The sequence below is a fragment of the Sminthopsis crassicaudata genome, chromosome 1, assembly GCF_048593235.1.
Source record: "Sminthopsis crassicaudata isolate SCR6 chromosome 1, ASM4859323v1, whole genome shotgun sequence".
Lineage (NCBI taxonomy): Eukaryota > Metazoa > Chordata > Mammalia > Dasyuromorphia > Dasyuridae > Sminthopsis > Sminthopsis crassicaudata.
This window is the reverse complement of record NC_133617.1, coordinates 662,749,234-662,769,104: the sequence shown is the minus strand read 5'-3', so window position 1 is coordinate 662,769,104 and position 19,871 is coordinate 662,749,234. Positions and strand designations below refer to the sequence as shown.

The 19,871-nt window shown below is 33.3% G+C and overlaps 1 protein-coding gene across 1 annotated transcript in view; it reads right to left on the bottom strand.

Annotated features, from left to right (window-relative positions):
• Positions 1–19,871, bottom strand: part of MAP4 (microtubule associated protein 4) — a 210,785-nt gene that overhangs the window by 115,766 nt on the left and 75,148 nt on the right. Inside the window, exon 4 of the mRNA XM_074282568.1 lies at positions 12,668–12,736. Within this exon, the coding sequence (XP_074138669.1) occupies positions 12,668–12,736 (69 nt within the window). The remainder of the gene's footprint in view (positions 1–12,667; positions 12,737–19,871) is intronic.

The following is a 19,871-nucleotide window of genomic DNA, read 5'->3' as shown; positions in this document are numbered from 1 at the left end:
ACTAGCTCCTGAAGGAAGTTATTTTCACTCTTTATCCCTTCTTCTATAAAATAAGGGAAACTGGACAAATATATTTAGATTTTTAGAACATCCCTTATAGCTTTAAATCCTATTATTTTTTTTAAAAAAGCTAATGTCTTTAATAAAGCAAAAGCTACCAGAATTTTTCAAATATTTAGATTTTAGATAAATGTAAGTTACTACATGTATGTAAACTTTGTTCTGATATCAACAGGCAATTCCCAGGTCAAGTGGAATAGGAATCTTTCTGAGCTTTTACCAAGCCATTGAAGTATGAGACATGAAAACTCCTGCTATTGAAAAACATCATGGTTCTGATGTTTATTCACAAAACTCATGACAACTTACCTCCAAATAAGGAAGATGACACCAAAATACAATATTTGTGGTGTTACTGCGAGATGTTTATTAGTACAATTTATTTACTACAATATTCATGTTAAAATGTCACAGAATACAAATGATTAGGCCTGGAGTCACAAATATACAAAGAGAATATGTAGTGAATCATAAAATATTATTTTAAAAAGTTCCACATATCTAATATTGGGTCTCAAAAGGATGGTAGAGAGATAAAGTAATAACATTTCGATAAAACAACAACAGTTTGGAAACTAACTAGGATATTATAGATTATTTCATATAAGCATAATGAACATGATACATAATCTCATTACAGAGTATATTTTCCTCCAGGAGACTTACATGAAACTTTAAATTCAACATTAAAATTCTTGCTCTAAGTAGAAACATCACATTAACTAGCCTAATGAAGCAGATTTGGAATATTCAACATGAGACAACCTAGTTTAACAAAATGAACATAATAATAGTTTAAGTTCATAAATGAATTACAAAAAATAAATAAAAAACAAAAAAATATTTTTGGAATGGAAATGAAAGAAAATTAAATTGATGTTGGAAATATGATTTTGGCAGAGGTTAGTATCTTTAGTAGTATTTTCCATTGCAATAATTAGCACCTTCACCCACCAGCAAATACTTGGCTATATTTCCTAAAGATAACAACCACATTTTAACATAAAACCTTTCAGATGGATGTAGCACTGATCCCTGTTATAGGGAATGGATGGATGTAAACTTGGCTTTCCAAAAAAGATCAACATTTCCCCAACTAACAAAAAACAACAACAACAACAACAACAACAAAAAACAAAACAAACAACCAAAACAAAAAAACACAAAACACTATTTTTAAATATAAAAAACTGGTATTTGTCATATACACACCAAAGATATTGTGTGTGTGTGTGTGTGTGTGTGTGTGTGTGTGTGTGTGTGTGTGTGTGTGTGAGAGAGAGAGAGAGAGAGAGAGAGAGAGAGAGAGAGAGAGAGAGAGAGAGAAACTAACATTATGAAGTTCCCTCTTATGCTAAGTTTTTATAATTCAAAAACTTTAGATGAGGCTGTCATGGTTCCTATCTTCAAATTTTAACCCTCCTTTCTAGAAATAACAGCCATATAATTTTTGGCAGAGAAAACTAGACAACCTTATACACTTAGGAACTAGTTCCTAAATTTCAAAATCCACTGTAGGGGTGTTTGGTTTTTTTTAAAACTAGGGCAGCCAAATGCCTTCCGGATGTAGATCTTATTTCACTATTAAATGATACAGAGCTGGACATCCAATAAATCTGTGCACCTAAAAGCCTAGATCAAAACTTCTGCTACCTTCCAGCTATGATCTTTCAGCTGCTTACTACTCAGTTTCCTCCAGCAGAATGTCACATTCTCCCAAGTTCTTCAACAACAGCACAGTATCTACCATTTCCTGATACAGTGCACGATAACTTAGTCTTTGTATATTTTAAAACTGATGTTTAAACAAAAACTTCGAGTTATTACCTTTATTTTTAGAAGAATTGCAGAATGCTCTTTTTGAAAAGATCAAATCAATTCAAATATTCAATGAGAAAAAAGTCCTAAATTCTGAAGTCCTGTCACAAAGTTAAATGTAGCTAACTGTGGTTTATGAAAATGCTTCTCTACTATTTGAATTAGCCTTCAGAACAACTGTTATCCACCATTGGCAAGATACTAAGAATATTATGCTACAAAGTTATACTACAAGGTTGTATGATAGGGTAAAACTATTACACTACAAGGTTGTATAAGAATATTATATAAGAGCTGAAAACATTTAAAGCTCTTTGCAAACCTCAAAGCATTATGAAAATGCTTCCATCATTATCATTTTACTTTTTTCTATTACATATTGAATTCTGTCCTCTAAATTGTTGCCCCATCCCCACATCACAGATCTTATATGAACTTCAATAATATCCACTTTCCCATAAACTTTCAGAATCAAAGTAAAGACAGTACTTTTCTCTACCACTTATCCCAGCTCAGAAGAATTTCAATCGTTGTCACTGTCCAAAAAACATACACCTACTCTACAATCACTATTTGAAAATCCTTAAGCACTCACTTTTAACTTGTACAATATTGTTGGTTCACAATATAAATTCCAAAAAGGCTTCATTTCAAACCAATATGAATATCAAAGCTTTCATTAGCAGGTAAAATCAGTTTCTTTAATTTGAAAATACCTGTTATGAAACATCAACCTGAACCAAAAAGAAGCCAAAAAAGAAGGCTGTTTCACACACTGGAATGTGAAAATGACTAACTAAACAGAGCCCACATACTACATACAAAAATACCTATAGGATTTAAAGCTATTGAAGGTGCTAGGTTTCTGAGAAATTTGAGGAAAATTAGGATTAAGCATAAACAGATGACATTTAGGTGTCACTTACAAGTTACAACATCAAAGTATATTCATGTTAACTTTAAAGGAGAATTGATTTTATATGAAAGCCATCATGGAAAAAAAAATGAAGACACGTGATCACATTGGCTTGGTATGATGAATCCACAAGAAGATACTTAAATAAGTTCACAGATACCACCTTAAAATTTTGAATAGGCCTTGCCAGATTTCTTAACATTTTGTCCTTTATCAAATTTTCTTCAACTTAATGGTGAGTCATCTTGACATTCCCATTGATTTGGAAATTTGTTTTAATATTAACATTTAATGAAAATATAACTAGCTTTTTCTTTTTAAAAATTTTATCATTAAGTGGAACATACGAAGACAACTTTTTCTTGGAACGGGGATACAGTGACTTGCTTTCAAAATTGGGGTTTGGATTTTTGTTGTTTTTAAACCCCAAATACGTGTACTCTTTTCAAGGCAACTCATGAATTTTCATAAACTGCTTTAGTTTGAGGAATCATTTTTATATTTTCAAAAATGGACCAAAGTTATTCAAAAGCTAAACTATTCCAGTGATTTAATTAATTAATCTGAGAGCAAGTACACAGGCAGGAGGGGAAGAGAAGAAAGATGGCTGCAGTTATGGTGGACCCAACCCTTTATGGAAGCACAATTTCTCTTTTAGTGCCACATTTCTCTCGTCTAATCAGAAGGGTTGATGAAATGAAAATGACCAACCAAAAAATAAAAATGGAAAATGAAAAATGTCAAACTAAAGTCTTAAAAATTTATGATGAGTAAAGATAAAATTGAAAGACATGAGGTAACCTTTTTTAAAAATAGTGCAATTAAAAAATCTATTATGCACTTTTGTGCTTACAAAAGAAAGGAGGTTTCCAACAAGCCCTGCAGTGCACAAAGGAGAAGTAGTGGAATGCTCAGGCATCAGCAGAAATGGGCCCTGGAGAACTACCCTCCGCTTCTTCTACATCGACAGGGTCCAGGAAGGGAAAGCAAAGCTCGGCAAAATGTTGGAAGTTTTAGAACTTTAACGATGGTTAGAAAAGACCACTGATCTGTTGATAGTAGCAGCCCCAGTGTAGGGGGACCACGCTAGGCTTCTAGGAGGAGAGAGAAATAGGAAAGGGAAGGAAAATGGAAAAGAGAAAGGTAAAAAAGCACAAGTCATTAGTAAACAGTAACTTCAGCATAGCAAAATGCTTATCAAATTCTGTGCCAATTTTATAGCTGGTCTTTCCTCAGATCAGGTTAACAGTTGTAGAGCAAAGTGAGAATGTGAAGTTTTGAAACTGGTTGCTGCGGTTTCATGCAAGAATTAGTGATGGCCAAACCAAAGAGTTAACTCACAACACACTCCTTAAGGTGCATCTTCACTAATACATACAAATTAGCAAGAGTGAAGAAGTTAATCCCCAAGTATGAAAGAAAATCAAGGTACTTTCAATAAAGCTACACATGGTCAGAGTTTTGATCGTTCTGCATTTTTACTGGCAAGGTATGAAAATTTCATTTCATCCATCGTTGAGATGATATCCTGAAGCCAGAAAACTGGTATTCCAAAATCCACTTGAAGCTTATTCTGATATTGGTAATAATCAGCTCTACCCTTTTTGTGCACAGTTTGGAAAAGATATATGGATTGTGAAACATACAAATCCACATACCATGATTTCTCTAGTACTTTTATCTTCATGCTCTAAAGAATTGGCCATTAGGAAGAATCCCTCTTTCAAAATTCACAGTATATAACCCTTTGGGTTAGACTCCATATACATATTCATCAGCAGAAGAATACTATTATATGAATTTTAAATGATCTTATAAATTAAACAAAAACCAACTCAAACAGGGGTGGCTAGATGGCAGAGTGGGATAGAGCACAGCCCAGAAGTCAGAAGGATCTTAGTTCAAAATCCTCCTCAGACACCTAATACTCATTAACTGTCTGACCTTAGGCAATAAAAAAAAAAAAAAAAAAAAAAAAAAAAAAAACAATCCAACCAATTAAAACTCTTAAATAACTACATTTCAATAAATTTTCAATACACAATCATAACATCTCACTTTCTGAGATTCTCTGACACTTTATTATTCTCATGTCTTGTCTTTTGCACAGTTCCATTGAGATATATTCTATTCTTTTTACAATCATAAAATTTCGTCTTTAAATAAATTATCCAGGTAAAATTTACTTACACCTTCACTAACCAGTTTGCCCAGGAACATTTGTCTGTATTTTTAATCTGTTCTAATGACCTATTTCTCCATTTTTGTCCAACATTAAAAGTTTTTATGACAGCTTTTTTGTATGTTCATTTAAAATTTGGGGGCACAAAGCCTTCAATATTTTTTTCCTTTTGTCAATGATTTTGCCAATGTGTTTTTCTATATAAATAATATTATTATCACATTATGTTTCATTACTGGAATTTAAGCTCATTGGGATTGTATTACATTTTAAATTAATTTGAGAAAGTGTCAGAACAGTCTATGATTTGTTGCATATGGGAGGAAGAGTGGGAGAACTGGACAAAGATTCTCAACATTTTCAGTCTTCTCCAACATAATTTACAAGGAACACAGGAGCATGAATGGGGAGAGTGTGGTTGGAAAGAGATTGACAACAATATTCATTCTGCTACTTTTTCATTTAAGGAAGCAGAACCGTGGGGACCACTTTTCCCAGCAGAAGAGTAAAAGGTTTAAAGAACACATATAATCTTAGCCTGAACATTTAACACCTCCTAGCATATTCTAGACAAAAGAGTTATCCCCCTCCCGACCAAAGCTTATTACACATATAGTGTACCTACCAAAGAAAGGGCAGAATAGCAGCTGATTCTAATGACAGCACTTTAGCTAACTCTGAAAAAATATTGCTGCCTCCATCTTTTTCACAGAATGGCTCCCTAATCAAAGCATTCATCACTAAATGCTTTAAGTAACTCAGAGATTTTAAGCATTTTCCTGTAAGGGAGAGATTTGTTAACTACAACAGGAGACAAAGGGCAACAGATTATTAGATGGGAAGAGTGCAAGCCACCATCAAGAAGATGGCTTTATGTTAGTATTAGAGGTATGAGTTGTCTCATAAATAGTATACAAGAACCATATATCCTCCAAGAACACACACATACATAGGTGTCTCTGATCACATGTTCCCATATGTGAATGTCCTACAGATAGATGATTCATGAATATTCATATTCATTCTTCCCAATTGGGGGAGAAAAAAAAAAAAAAGAGGAAAAGAAAAGGAAAAAAAAGAGGTTAAGAACTTCTGGTCTAGTTTATATATTTCTTTGCCCATTTTAATGTCTTTATTTTAGATATTAAAGTGTTCAGCTTATCCTACCTTATAATTCCTCTGTGTGAGCATTTGTATCTACATAAGTGAATTTCCAGGTTTTTTAAAAAAGGTTTTGTTATAGTACAGTTTTTAAAATGTTACTTTACTCAATTTTTCTTCTACTATATAAAAGCATGGAAAGAGGCAGCAGATAATCTGAATTCTAGCACTACTCTGATATGTGACAACCTCTCTATACTTTGAGTAATTTAAGAAAATAAGTGAGGAGCTTATAATCTGTACCAGTGGAGGAATTTTCCTACAGGTAGCACCCCCGTAACCCTGATGAATTCACTTACTGTCACAAGTTCTTGAGTTAGACAATTCTACTTTCTAGATCCTCTATCATATCATCTGCAAAAAATCATATTTTATGTCTAATGTTAATTTCTAGTCTTACATGTTATTCTGAATAATAGTTTCATGTCAATCATAACTGTCAAGAGTAAATATGCTTCAAACATTTTTTTTTACAAGAATGCTTTCAATCTTTCTCCACTGCACATGATATGTTATATTGGCTTTTAAAACTAAATCCTTTAACTGTATTGATGGAAAATTTTTTTTCTCCCTAGAAAATTCTTTTCTTCCTAGTATCAGAACAAATAAATATTGGATTTTATCAAAGGTTTAGGCATGAAATGATATAATCATTTATTTATTTAATTTAATATTTAGTTATTTATATGTTGTATTGGTTTTCTCTTCTCAAATCAAACTTGCATACATAGCATGCTACTACTTACCTATGATTTATTATCCTTAAGATACTGTTATAGCTAATATTTTATTTAGCAGTTTACCATCAAATTGCATTAAGGAAATTTGTCCCTAATTTTCTTTTTAGTGTTTTTGTTGTTAGGTTTAAAATATGATATTGATTAAAAAAAAAAAAAAAAAAAAGAACTCCGTAATTTAAAATATTTATCAATATATAATCTTATATTTGGATTTATAATCTAATATCATCTATAAACCATAATTCTAAGTATGAATTATTGATTCTAAAAGGTTTATAATAGTTTACTTTAGAACATAGATTTTATCTTCCTAATAATGAGGCTATTCACTACTAACATATAGTTCTTCCTTTGAAACTGATAGAATTAAATTATTGCCTATTGTCTCAAGCTGAGTCACTTATGTTTTGTACAAACTCATTCATTTAAGTTTTCCAAATTCTTTTTAATCCATTCCAATCCAGCTATATACAACCTATTCTGTTGCTATTTTTAACTTATTTTATGTTTGTTATGATCTCCTTTCCTCTAATTTTGCTAACTAATCAGTTTCATCAATTTACTGAATCATGGAATCAGAAAATAGTAGATTTAGAGTTAAAAGGGATATTTAGAGACTACCTAAATACAATCCCACATTTTCCAGATGAAATGATGAGGCTTATGAAAGTTAAAGGATTTATCAGTCATTTCAGTTAGTACTGTTCTATTCTATTCTATTATAATATAATTATATTTCAACTTTGTACTATTTCTATTCCTAGGGCTTAACAAGGTGTGATATATATATATATATAGAAGGTATATAATGAATGCTTTGTTATTTTTCGATTGCTAGTTTAAAAGGAAATAGAAACAATGAGACAATATAACAAAACTTTTGGAATGTAGCCAAGGCACTCATGAAAGAAAAATTTATCTCTTAAATTAGACTTCTGTCAACAAAAGAGAAAAAGAATAAATAAATTAGGCATAAAATGAAAATAAAACTTAGAAAAATAATAAATTAAAGATCAAAACAAAAATTCTGAATATCAAGAAATTAAACTGTCTTTATGATACCCCCCCAAAATTAAATAATAAATCATTAGCTAGTGTTATTTTTTAAAAGGAAAATCAAATGGCTACTTTAAAAAATGAACAATTCAAAAGAAATGATGAAATGAAGTTAATTTTTAAAAACTAATCTGGTCAAACAACTGCCAATAAAACTGACAACTTAAATGAAAAGGATGAAAATTTATTTAAATATAAAGTAATCAAATTAAGAGAATAGCACCTTTAAATAAACCAATTTTGATTTTTAAACATATTTGACTACTTTAATTTCTTCATGTATATTTTAATACAAAATTCCATTTTATTTTCTGTTAGTTACAAGCTCAACAGGCTCAAAAGTATTAAAATTGGTTTTAAGAGACTGTTCTTTAGTCAGTCTGTAAATTTTTTCTCTATTAGTTATTACAATCTACATAAAATGAATGTGTTTAATGACCAGTTTTCTGATTACCTAGGTTTTTTAAAAAATAAGTCTTTTCAAACAATATGGTCACATTTGAAAGCTATGTAATTTGATAGCTTGATTCTGATATTAAATTTACATCCTATTTCTAGAAGTCTAAATACTCAGTGGCATATTTTTCACTTACTTTTTTTCATGGCATACATAGTATTTTCCTTTTACATTTATAATTCTGAAATTGACAACTAAATATTTCCAAGACTGATAGGCTCTCAATTTGGAAATATGGTCAAAGGCATACGCTTTGATGCAGCAGTGTCTCTACAGGGCCTGTATCCCAAAGAGATCATAAAAAAAAAATGTTTGTAGTGAGTAGAACCAAGATAAAATTGCACACAACAACAAGATTATCTAATGATCAAATGTGATGAACTTGGCTCTATTTTCACCACTTTTTGTTATTTGCTTTTTTTTTTTTGGTCATTTTTCCTTCAAGCAAGGATTCAAAATCATTCAAATGCAGCTCTCTCTTGGTGTTCTCTTAGTTCACATTATCACAGCCCCTTTCTGCTCTGTCTGGTTCTGCTTTCTTTTCTCTTTTTTAAGTTCAGAGTCTCCGGGTACTTCCATAATTTTCTCATATCCATTGTTTGCATAAATAGTATTTGCTCAGGGAGCCCACTTTGTTTCAAGTCTTTTCACCATCACAAAAACCTCTGCTATGAATATTTCATAATATTATATATAAGCCCTTTCTGTCTTTGGGGTTCTTAGGATACAAGCTCAATGATAATATTCCTAGGTAAAAGGGACAAAGAATTAATGATTATTCTGAAGTAATTTCAAACTGTTTTTCCAGAATGGTTGAGAGTATTCACACAATCAAACTTTGAGCATCTATGTCTAACCATCACTCTTCCAATATCAGTTATTTTCTTTTTTATACCATCTTTGCCAATTTGTTCAGTATGAGATGAAAGCAAAGAATTTTTGTAATTTGAATATCTTTTCCTATTAGTATTTGAGAACATTTTTTCATATGATTGTTCTATTGCAATATTTCTTATCAAAACCATTTACCTTTTCTGATTTTGCCTTCTGGTGCATGTCATTTAGTCATGTTTTTTTCAGTACCCAATATAGCAAGTTTAGCAAGCTTTTTATCAGATGTTTGATCAAAAGATTTTTCTGCCTCCTCCACAGTCCTCAACTTATTGTAATCACATTGATTTTGTTCCTACAAAAATTCTGTTAATTTAATGTAGCTGTCTTTTGATTAACCATCTCCTTCCTTTGTTTTGATTATCAATTGCCCCTTTAACCACAAATATGAATGATACCGCCTATTCTCTTCTAATCTATCTAGCATATGATGTTATTAAGATCATATACTGTAGGGGCAGCTAGGTGGCGCAGTGGACAGAGCACCAGCCCTGGATTCAGGAGGACCTGAGTTCAAACCTGGTCTCAGACACTTAACACTTCCTAGCTGTGTGACCCTGGGCAAGTCACTTAACCCCAGCCTCAAAAAAAAAAAAAAAAAAAAAAAAAAATCATATACTGTTGAGATGCGGAAGCCACCTGCGAGTGGCTGCTGGATCTAACTCAGACCTGTAGAATGGATTTCTTCTGTGTGATGAGGAGGAGGAGGAGGATACAAGGAGACAGAGGCAGTGGCATTGTCTGACCTCTCTCCTCTTCCCTCTTGCCTTCAATTTATTTCATTCCCAATCCACAAGGAACTCTGCATTAGTAAAGGCTGCTTTGCAACTCCTTCAGCTGTGGAGGATCTCGGACCTGCCCCTTCACTTAGGAATGGCCCTTAACAACATGCATTTGGAAAACTATGGGATATGGTTACAATGGGTCCTTTCATGCTCTTAAGCTTTTTAAATCTATATAATATAAATAAATAATTTCTTTGGTAAAAGTTTCTGCTGTTATTAACTACTAATTATGCTTATGGTTTTCTTAATGTTGAACTATTCTAACATCCCTGATATAAATCCAACTTGGTGACTATGTAGTTTTGGATCTGTGCTGTTCTGTGCTGTAATTCCTAATCTCATAATTAATACTTTGAGGATTTTGACATAAATAGTAATTAACGAATTACTATAATTTTCTTTTTTTGATTAGTCGGGATATCATAATCAGGATATCAATAATTTGATGCTTTATAAATGATTCTGAATAATTTTTGTAACATGGATAGAAAAATGAAAAATTAATTACCATATGACCCTTCTCTCCCTCCACACACCCTCAATACTAGCTAAAGCTATTTCAAATAAGGAGGTTGAGAATAGGAGCAGTTGGGATTAAACTTCTCCTCTCTCCCCCTTTACCCCACACTTTGGGCAAGAAGGACAAAAAGTCGGGGGTCCAAATCAGGAAAGTTTCCAAATTGACTTTTATATTCCTCTGGCCCAAAGGGCCCACAGCTGAATCACAGATGAATACATGGGGAGAAATATGGCTAACAGAAAGCAACTCACTCAAAACTTTTAAACAATTTTTTTTTTGGCTTGCAATAGTCTCCAAGAATGAAAAGCATGGGTTGTGGAAAAGAATTAACTCATACCTTTCCCAAGATTCACCAAAATCCTAGTCCATATTGGCATTACAGCTACATAAATGTATTAGAGCTTTTTCTTTCCCAGAGAAGTCAATGACTGTATAAATCAATCGATCAGATTAACTCGTTAGTGATACCTATCCTCTGGGATATCTACTTCTAAAGAGTTACATGCAAAAAGTCTCCATTCTTTAAAAATTTATATTCATGGCAATAAGCAGTATCCTCTAATGTTTTCTTTTATACAAATGACAGACATATAGAAAAAAAATTTTCCCTGAAAGTCATGTTACTGTCATTACTTTGGGAAAAGGTCCAAGTATGTGATAGTCCAATTTAGTTCCATTAGAATAAGGAATTATATTCTAATCATCATAGACATGTAAAAAAATTAAAAGAATCTAGAAGGTATTTTAACTAGGTCTATCGACAATAGTTAACAAATATTTTCAATAATTAAGCTGAATAAGAAATGGCTTTTGAATTAATGAAAGAAAGAATGAAATATCAATTTGCATTATGTCATTGTAAGATATGTAACTAGATTGAATCTCCCAAGGTCAAACAATCCAGAGAGAATCCAGGAATAACTAGCTCTTGCCACACTCAATATAGAGATTTATTTGAGGGCTTTTGGCAGAGTAACTTCTTCCTGGTTGAATCTTTCCATGTTTAGAAAATCCACAGAGGAAAATTTTCGATACTTAGCCTAGATATGTAGGACACTCCTACCCAAGACAAAATAGAGGTAAATATCCTAGGTTACAAATGAAAACTCAGGGACAATTCCTTGAGTAATTCTCTATTATACTGTCTGACTTGCCACGTCAGCCTACACATCTACTGACTGTATTTGCAGAGGCAAAAGAGACAGACAATACTTATTACTTCTCTAGTTTTATCCTACTCTTTGACTGAGTAGCTTATTCAGATACTGAAAATATAGTGACACTTCTCTCCCGACTGTAATTTAAGTGCAATTATTCATAAAAACATAGTGTCATTTTCAGATGACTGTTGACAATATTCTAGTCACTCACTTGGGATACTTAGTAAGAGATTTATGTAGTATCCTTCTACAGATACTTGCTGCTGTATCAGAGCTCACCAGATAAATTCCAATTTTTCCACATTAAGAGAATAGTATTACAAGGATGTGGAGAAGGAACTATGGAACCCACAAGAATTTCCATGATAATTTAAAAATAACAAAGAGATAAATACCAGGAATAGCAGGTAGGGGATGCAGTTGAGATTAAGGGTGACTTCAGAGTGCTAACAGCAAAAGCTAATCATATATAAGTAGAGAAAAAGATTTCTCAACTATGGGCTTCTCTCATTCTAATATTCAGCTATGGGAAAAGACTAGAAGTTTTGTGTATCCAAAAGAAAGAATGATTTTAATGTCAATAAATTTGAGAAAGTACTAATTATTAAACAGAGCAAAAAAGTAGATGTTTCCATTATGACATCTTCCTTTTCACAGAAATCCCTTAATTATCAAAGGGGCTCCCAAAATTCTAAATGAAAGGTATACCTGCAGGAGGATTGAGACAGACTTTTTTTTTCTTTTTAAGGTTTTATATGGCATAACATAAAAATACGGAAAGGCTCTTTTTGCTCACTTTTGCTGAGTGTCCTTTTGTACCCAGGAGCTGAAAATGATAAAGGTTTCCATAATACCCAAAGGTAGTAGTCTGGCTCATGCCAGTTCTATTTATGTGACTGAACTATTTAAAAAAACACTTACCTGTGGTATCATTCTCTTCTAGTTCATGATCGCCGTTGGCTAACACTGGTGGTTTAGTGGGTGTAATGCCTGCAACAAACACATAGAAAATGTTTACATACAAGAGTGATTTTTTAAAAGTTTTTTCCTTTATTTTTACTCATAAATTTTATTTGAACACAATTGGCACTTCCCAATATTTTCTCTTCCTCTTGTCCTACCAGAGAGCAAACACTTATAACAAATTAAAAATTAAAAGGAACAGTTCATCAAAACTAAAACTCATCAAAAGGTAGATACTCCACACTTCTATAAAGAAAAGTTTTACTATAATTTCACAGCCTCTTATTGCGATTGTTAAGACCTTTTTCATTTTTGTCAACAACAACTTTTCAAAGTTCAGTTTTTGAAAATGTATTGCACATACCCCCAAATTATTCTCAACAGGATAAGCAAATAACTAGAGAGATTTAGAAGTTCTCGGTGCAATATGATTTTTATTCCTCTCAAAAAGCTTTTCATTGTGCAATTTCCCAAGCATGAACCTGGCCATGCTACCTACAATATTCTCAAAAGTCATTCTGTAAACTAGCTCCTATTTATCTGCCAGGGATTGATCAAAGAAAGACCCAAAAAAGGTCATCATTTTCACGAAGCTCCCAATCTAATAAGGGAAGAAAAATTCAAACAACTATGCTCAAATAAGATATAAAAAGAATAAGCTGGGGGATAATCATAAGGGAAAGCTACTAACATTAAGAAAAGATGGGAAAGGCTTCTTGCAGAAGGTAGGACTTTAGCTGAGACTTAAAAGAAGCCAAGAGGCAGAGATGAGGAAGAACATCATATTTCAAGTATACATAACAAGTGAAAATAGTCAAGTTTAGAAGTCAGAATATAGGATGCATATAACAACAAAGAGATCAGTGTCACTGAGTTGCAAAGTACTAAAAATGTAGGAAGGAGCCAGGGTATAAAGGACAATGAAAACAGAACACACTAATTTTTCCTTTGATAAAGGAGGTGACAGGAAGACACAAATTTAGTGTTTGGGGAAAGGGATGATAGGGTTAAACACAATGTGGAAAAAATCAACTAGACAGCTAAGTGGAATATGGACTGGAGTAGAGAAAGATCTGAGGCAGGGAATGCAACAAATAGGCTATTACAATGGGCCAGCCATGTAGCACAAGGTGTCATCAGTGTCAGAATAGGAAGCATATGAGAAATACTATGAAGATAAAAGTCATTAGGATTTTATCAATGACTGGATGTGGGGGGTGAGGAATAGCATATGACTTTTGGGTTGCAAATGTGAGTGACTGGGAAGATAGTGACCTCTTAACAGTAAAGGGAAGCTAGGAAGAGAGGAAGCTTTTGATGAAAGATACTAAGTTCAGTTGGGAACATGAGAATAAGATATAAGACTATTGAGTGGGCAGATGATAACTAACTGATTTTCAATAAAATATAAGCTAAAACTTTCAGCTGAGATGGAAGAGTAAGAGTAACCATGAGACTTCGAAAGGAATGAAAACCCATTGTGGTGAATGGGTCAACAAACTAATTATGGAGGTAACAAAAGGTTTGCCTTATCAAAAAGAGGACCCAGTTTAGATTAAGTAATATAAATTTGTTTCATGACTTTGTCTACCTTCATTCAACAGCACATAAGTAGGAATGAAGATAACAGATGTTGAAAATAATACAAGGTTGGGTTTGGGGAGGATAAAAACCATCAATAAAGAGACCAAAAGACTGAAAAAAAAAAAAAAAGTTAGCATAGAACAGAACTAATCAAGACTCAAAGAGTCAAGAAGGGGACAGGAGAAAGAATAACTAGAATAGGGGTGAAGACCTGCAAAAGAAATGAGAGTAGAATGGAGGTCAAGGTGATGAAAAACAGTTTGGGATGGAAAAACATAAAGAGAAATGAAATGACAAGATATTGTGATCAAATAAAGAATTTCAGAATTCATGAGTGGAAAAATAGTACATTTGTGGGTGATGACAGGATCAAGAGCGTGATCATCATGAACAATTTTCTGATAAAAATGCTCTAAAATCATTACTGATTAAGACAACTCTGAGGTACCCCTTCAGACCTTTCAGATTGGCTAAAATGACAGGAAAAGATAATGACAAATGTTGGAAAAATAGGGGCACTAATACATTGTTGGTGGAGTTGTGAACTTATCCAACCATTCTGGAGAGCAATTTAGAACTATTCCTGAAGAGCTATCAAACTGTGCATACCTTTTGATCTGGCAGTTTCCACTGGATCTGTATCCCAAAGATATCATAAAAAAGGGAAAGAACCCAGATGTGCAAAAATATTTGTAACAGCCGTTTCTATAGTGGCAAGGAACTGGAAACTGAGTGGATTTCCATCAGTTGGAAACGGCTGAGTAAGTTATGGTATATGAATGTAAAGAAACATTATTGCTTTGTAAGAAATAATCAACAGCCTGATTTCAGAAAGGGCTGGAAGTGAATGAAGTGAGTAAAGCAAAAAACATGGTACATAGTAACAGCAAGATTATGTGATGATCAACTCTGATGGATGTGGCTCTTTTCAACAGTGAGGTGATTCAGACTAATTCCAATTGACTTGTGATGGAGAGAGGCATCTGTACCCAGAGAAAGGACTATAAGAACCCAATATGGATCACAACATATTACTTTCATCTTTTGTTGTTGTGGTTTAAAGAAATTGCACATGTTTAACCTATATTGGATTATTTGCTGTCTAGGTGAGAGAGAGATGGAGATGAGGGAGGAAGAAAAATTTGGAACACAAGGTTTTACAAAGGTGAATATTGAAAACTATCTTTGCATGTAGTTTAAAAAATAAAGCTATTATTAAAAAAAAATCATGATCATCCCTGTAAAATAGTTGTAATAAGGTTATTTTCTGGAAAGCTTAAAATAAAGGCATGCTGCCCTTCACCAAGCTATTTATATTAATATACCAATCATGTAAGTGTTGGAGGGGGGATGAAGAAACTGGAACACTAATAAATGCATTGTTGGTAGAGTTATGAACTGATTCAGTCATTCTAGAGAGTAATTTGGAACGAAGTACAAAAGGATTTAAAAGTTGTTAACCCTTTTGATCTAGGGAGGGAGGAAGGAAGTGAAAAAGTGATGGAGAGAAAGAGAAGAAAAGAAGAAAAAGAGGAGAAAAGTGGGAGGGAAGAAGGAACAAAGGAAGCTTCAAAAAGCATAGAGGGAAATTGGTTCATATTAAAAGGGTTGCAAACATGTCGTATGGCCAACCATTGGAACTTGCCAGAGCTCAATCCATTACTAGTTGCCCCTCCATCAGTAAATGGGGACAATAATATTTTCATTATTTATCTCACATGGCTACTACAAAGTTGCTTTGCAGACCTTTAAGTATTTAAAAATGTAAGCTACTGCAGGTATTATCTTAATTTTTAAGATGTAAGAGAAAACTTCTATAATCTCCAGAAATATTCCAAGTTTTAACCACCACCACCAAAAAAAAAAAAACTTTTTTATCTATATTTTTTCTACTATGATTTTTCCATTGTCAAGGGTAGTCAAAACATGCAAGCATATAGTTAGGTAGCAAAGAGAATTGAGTGTCCAGCAAGGAATCAGGAAGACTCATCTTTCACAGGTCAAATGTGACCTTACTTACTGTATGCCTGGATAAGTCACTTAACCTACTTTGCCTCAGTTTCCTCATCTGTCAAATGAATTGGAGAAAGAATGACAAATCACTCCAGTATTTTTGCCAAGAAGAACCCCAGAGACAAAAAGAGTCAGAATCAACTGAAAACAACAACAACCCTTCCATTAAATACCCACAGATAACGTGAATCAAATTATCACCTACAAGTATGGTAACAATTAACATCCATTCTTGATAAGGCATAGAAACAGTTGTATGGTATTGACAAGCACCTATGCTAGCCCAATTTAACATCAAAGGTCACACTATGTATCTGAGGAGCTAGCAGGTACAATTTGATAAATGCATATAGCACCTTTGCTCATTTACTGCATAAACAGTAAGACTCCATAAACACATAAGACTAGTAAACTGGTCCCTAAATTCTATGCTCTTTAATCTTATCCCAAAGCCAATCATCACCAGAACCTCTCACATAAATCACTTCCAGAAGGCACGACATTTTTATTTGAAACACTGAAAATTTTACCAGTGTATGAATGTTTTGCCCAAATCTTGACACAAAGATATTTCTCATACAGAAATATAAATATAGAACAAACTCTATAATTAACATTGAAGATTTTACCTGGGAATTAAAAGTAATCTCTGGAAGTTTTCTAGTTATAAAATTAACAACAAGCTCACTTCCTGGGTCATCATAAATGCTTTCACTTTGCTACATTCAAAACTAAGGCAGAACAGAAAGCTCCAAATAACAGGCTCTTAAACCAACAAGATGCCAATAAATCACTACACTTTGATTAAATTCCCTTTTACTTTCATATATGAGTGCCAACTTTATACTTGCTAGCTTAAAAAAAAAAATTACAAACTAAGATGGCTACAATTTTTGTAATCCTTTCCCTATCACTTGTAACCTAAACTGGTCAGTACCAATAGCAATTTTTAAGTGGTTTAAATACAGTAATCCAGACATGAATTATAAAACAGAACTTTTAATTCTCTGCGTGCAACAGAGTGATTCAAATCTAGCTAGAACATCAAAAGAATGCATATTTCAAGGACCATTTGGTAGCATTATGTCTTTAGCAGGAAAAATCATTCAACTCTGTTCATTAAAATTATATTTCTGAAAGATTCTAGCACAAATCTGGCCCCAAAAAAGTGTAGCAGCTCAGCAGACAAGAAGGTGGAAAATTAAGGGTTCAGGTTTCATTTTGTTATGATTTGAATAAAAATTTATGGAGAATATGCAGAAATAGAATACATTTGGGTTTTTTATACATCTCAAACAAGATACTTACTTGAATTCTGAATTTTCAATAAAGGAAAATGACAAGCATCTATACTACTACTATGTATTATCTATATGGTATGGTAATAGGATACTGGTTATATCCTGCTTTAATATTACATTTTTAAAGCAACTCAACTTCTTTCTGCTAGGCTTATAAATCCCTAAAAGATAACAAATCATGCTTACATGCACAGATAGAACACAAAGAGAACAATCTCTCATTTTTCTTTTCAAGTGCATCCTTACAATTGTCATTCCCTGATTTGTATTTCCTGCCTAGGTAACATATTAGAAAGCAATTTTGGCACTATGGCAGGGTATGCAAATTTTCTAGACACAAGAGACTAAAAACCAATAAGACCAGCTTTAATGGCCTATTAGAAATAACCTTGTGATGTCGGTTTTCTAATAAAGCAGGTTGGAAGCCATTTTGCCACTTCTTCCAATGACTAATAAAAATCTGCTCATTTGATTTTGTATTTTGTTTTTTTGTGCATGTAACTGGAGAAAATAAAAACTAGAAAAAAAATCTTTTCCTTACCAGTTTCTAACCAAAATCAGAAATGCTTTAGGACACAAATACTATCACTACCCTGAGAATAAAGACTGAAAAAGAAAGACTACATAATAGCACAGCACTAGTTAACACTACAAAGAATCATCTAAGTTTTATGACCATTATTAGATATATCTTAAACCTGGCTTATTAACCCTCTCACACATTCCACCCTGCATGAAGCACCATGCTCACTATTGCTCCCCACAGACTTTTCTCATCTTACCAACTCTCCTCTGTATCTGATTATGCATTCTTAGCCCTGTTTAAATGTCTGGAATGGATTCTATTATTATATCTGCTTCAGGATCCAATAGAAGTACTGCCTAAATCACTCTAGAGAGGCCCTTCCCTAAATGCACTTCTTCCTTTCCCAGATTTCTCAAATATGGCTCACTGTCTCCTTGGCATCCTTCCCATTCTGCCTCCTAATGAAGTCATCTGTATTCTCAATTATCAGCCCTATGAACGTCCTTGGGAGAAAGAATTGTATCAAATTTCATCTTTACAGAATTCATAGGTGGCAGCACACTACCTAGAACACAGTAGGAATTTAAGAAATGTTTAACGAATTACAGATATCCCCTGCAAAGTTGAAAAATGGCTTTCATCTATCAAACCAAAACAAAGAAGCTAACAAACAATGTCTTAGTAATAGTAGGGGGGAAAGGGGCAGGGAAGAAGTTCTCAATGCTATGGAGTTAAGATAAAAAAAATAATAATAAAATTAATCAACAAGAATTTACTATATGTCAAGGTATTATACTAGGTGATGAGGACACTAAAAAAAAGAAAAAATTGCTTGAAGAACGAATGGGATAAATATATACTATGGAACAAAATATATATATGTATATATTTTGTTGTTGATAGGGAAGAAATAAATTGCAGCTAGAAGAATCAGGAAAGGCTTCATGTAGAAGGTAAAATTTGAGTTAAGATTAGAGGGCCAATGACTCCCACTGCTTCTAAGGCTAAACTCCAGTCATCCAGATGTTTCTGGAGTGGAGAGTGAGGCAGGTGAGCTTGCCCAGCCCTCCTCACTTGCATGTCATGGCATCCCCACACTGATGCCCTGGTCCTTTTCAACAACAATTCCAACCTTTATGAGCAGAATTGCCTCACTGGGGATCCAACTGGAATTAGTTCTTTCCTCCTCACTCTATCCACATAGGGTATCATACCCTTCCCTCCAGATGCTCTTAAAAAATATTTTTTTTGCAATCATTGAACCCTTCCAAGATATCCTGGGGTTTACTGGCTAGATGCTTAGTAAGTGTTATTTGACTCAATGCAAGGGATGACACAGTCCTACTAAATACACAGAACTGATCTCATAAACTTTGAAATCTACTACAAAGCAAAAATCGAGTCATCCCCCAGAATAATATAATACCAGTGAGATCTATTACAGGAACTGAATCAGAGATTTGCAAAATGCTGTGAGTATCAAAGAGGAAGGATATTCTCAACAGGACAAATTGAAGAAGAGGCAGGAATTTAACAGGCAAAGAAAGGGGAAGAAGGAAGGGGTTTTAGGGTACAAAGAACAGAGCAATTCAAGGCAAAGATGGAGCAAAAAGCAAGGGATGTTGGACAGGGTAGGAGTGTAGAGTACATGAAAAACACAGTAATAATATTAGAAGTAGGTGCGCGAAAAAGAGGATGACAAGATTTTCTAGGTCCTTAAATGTCAGACAAAGGGTAA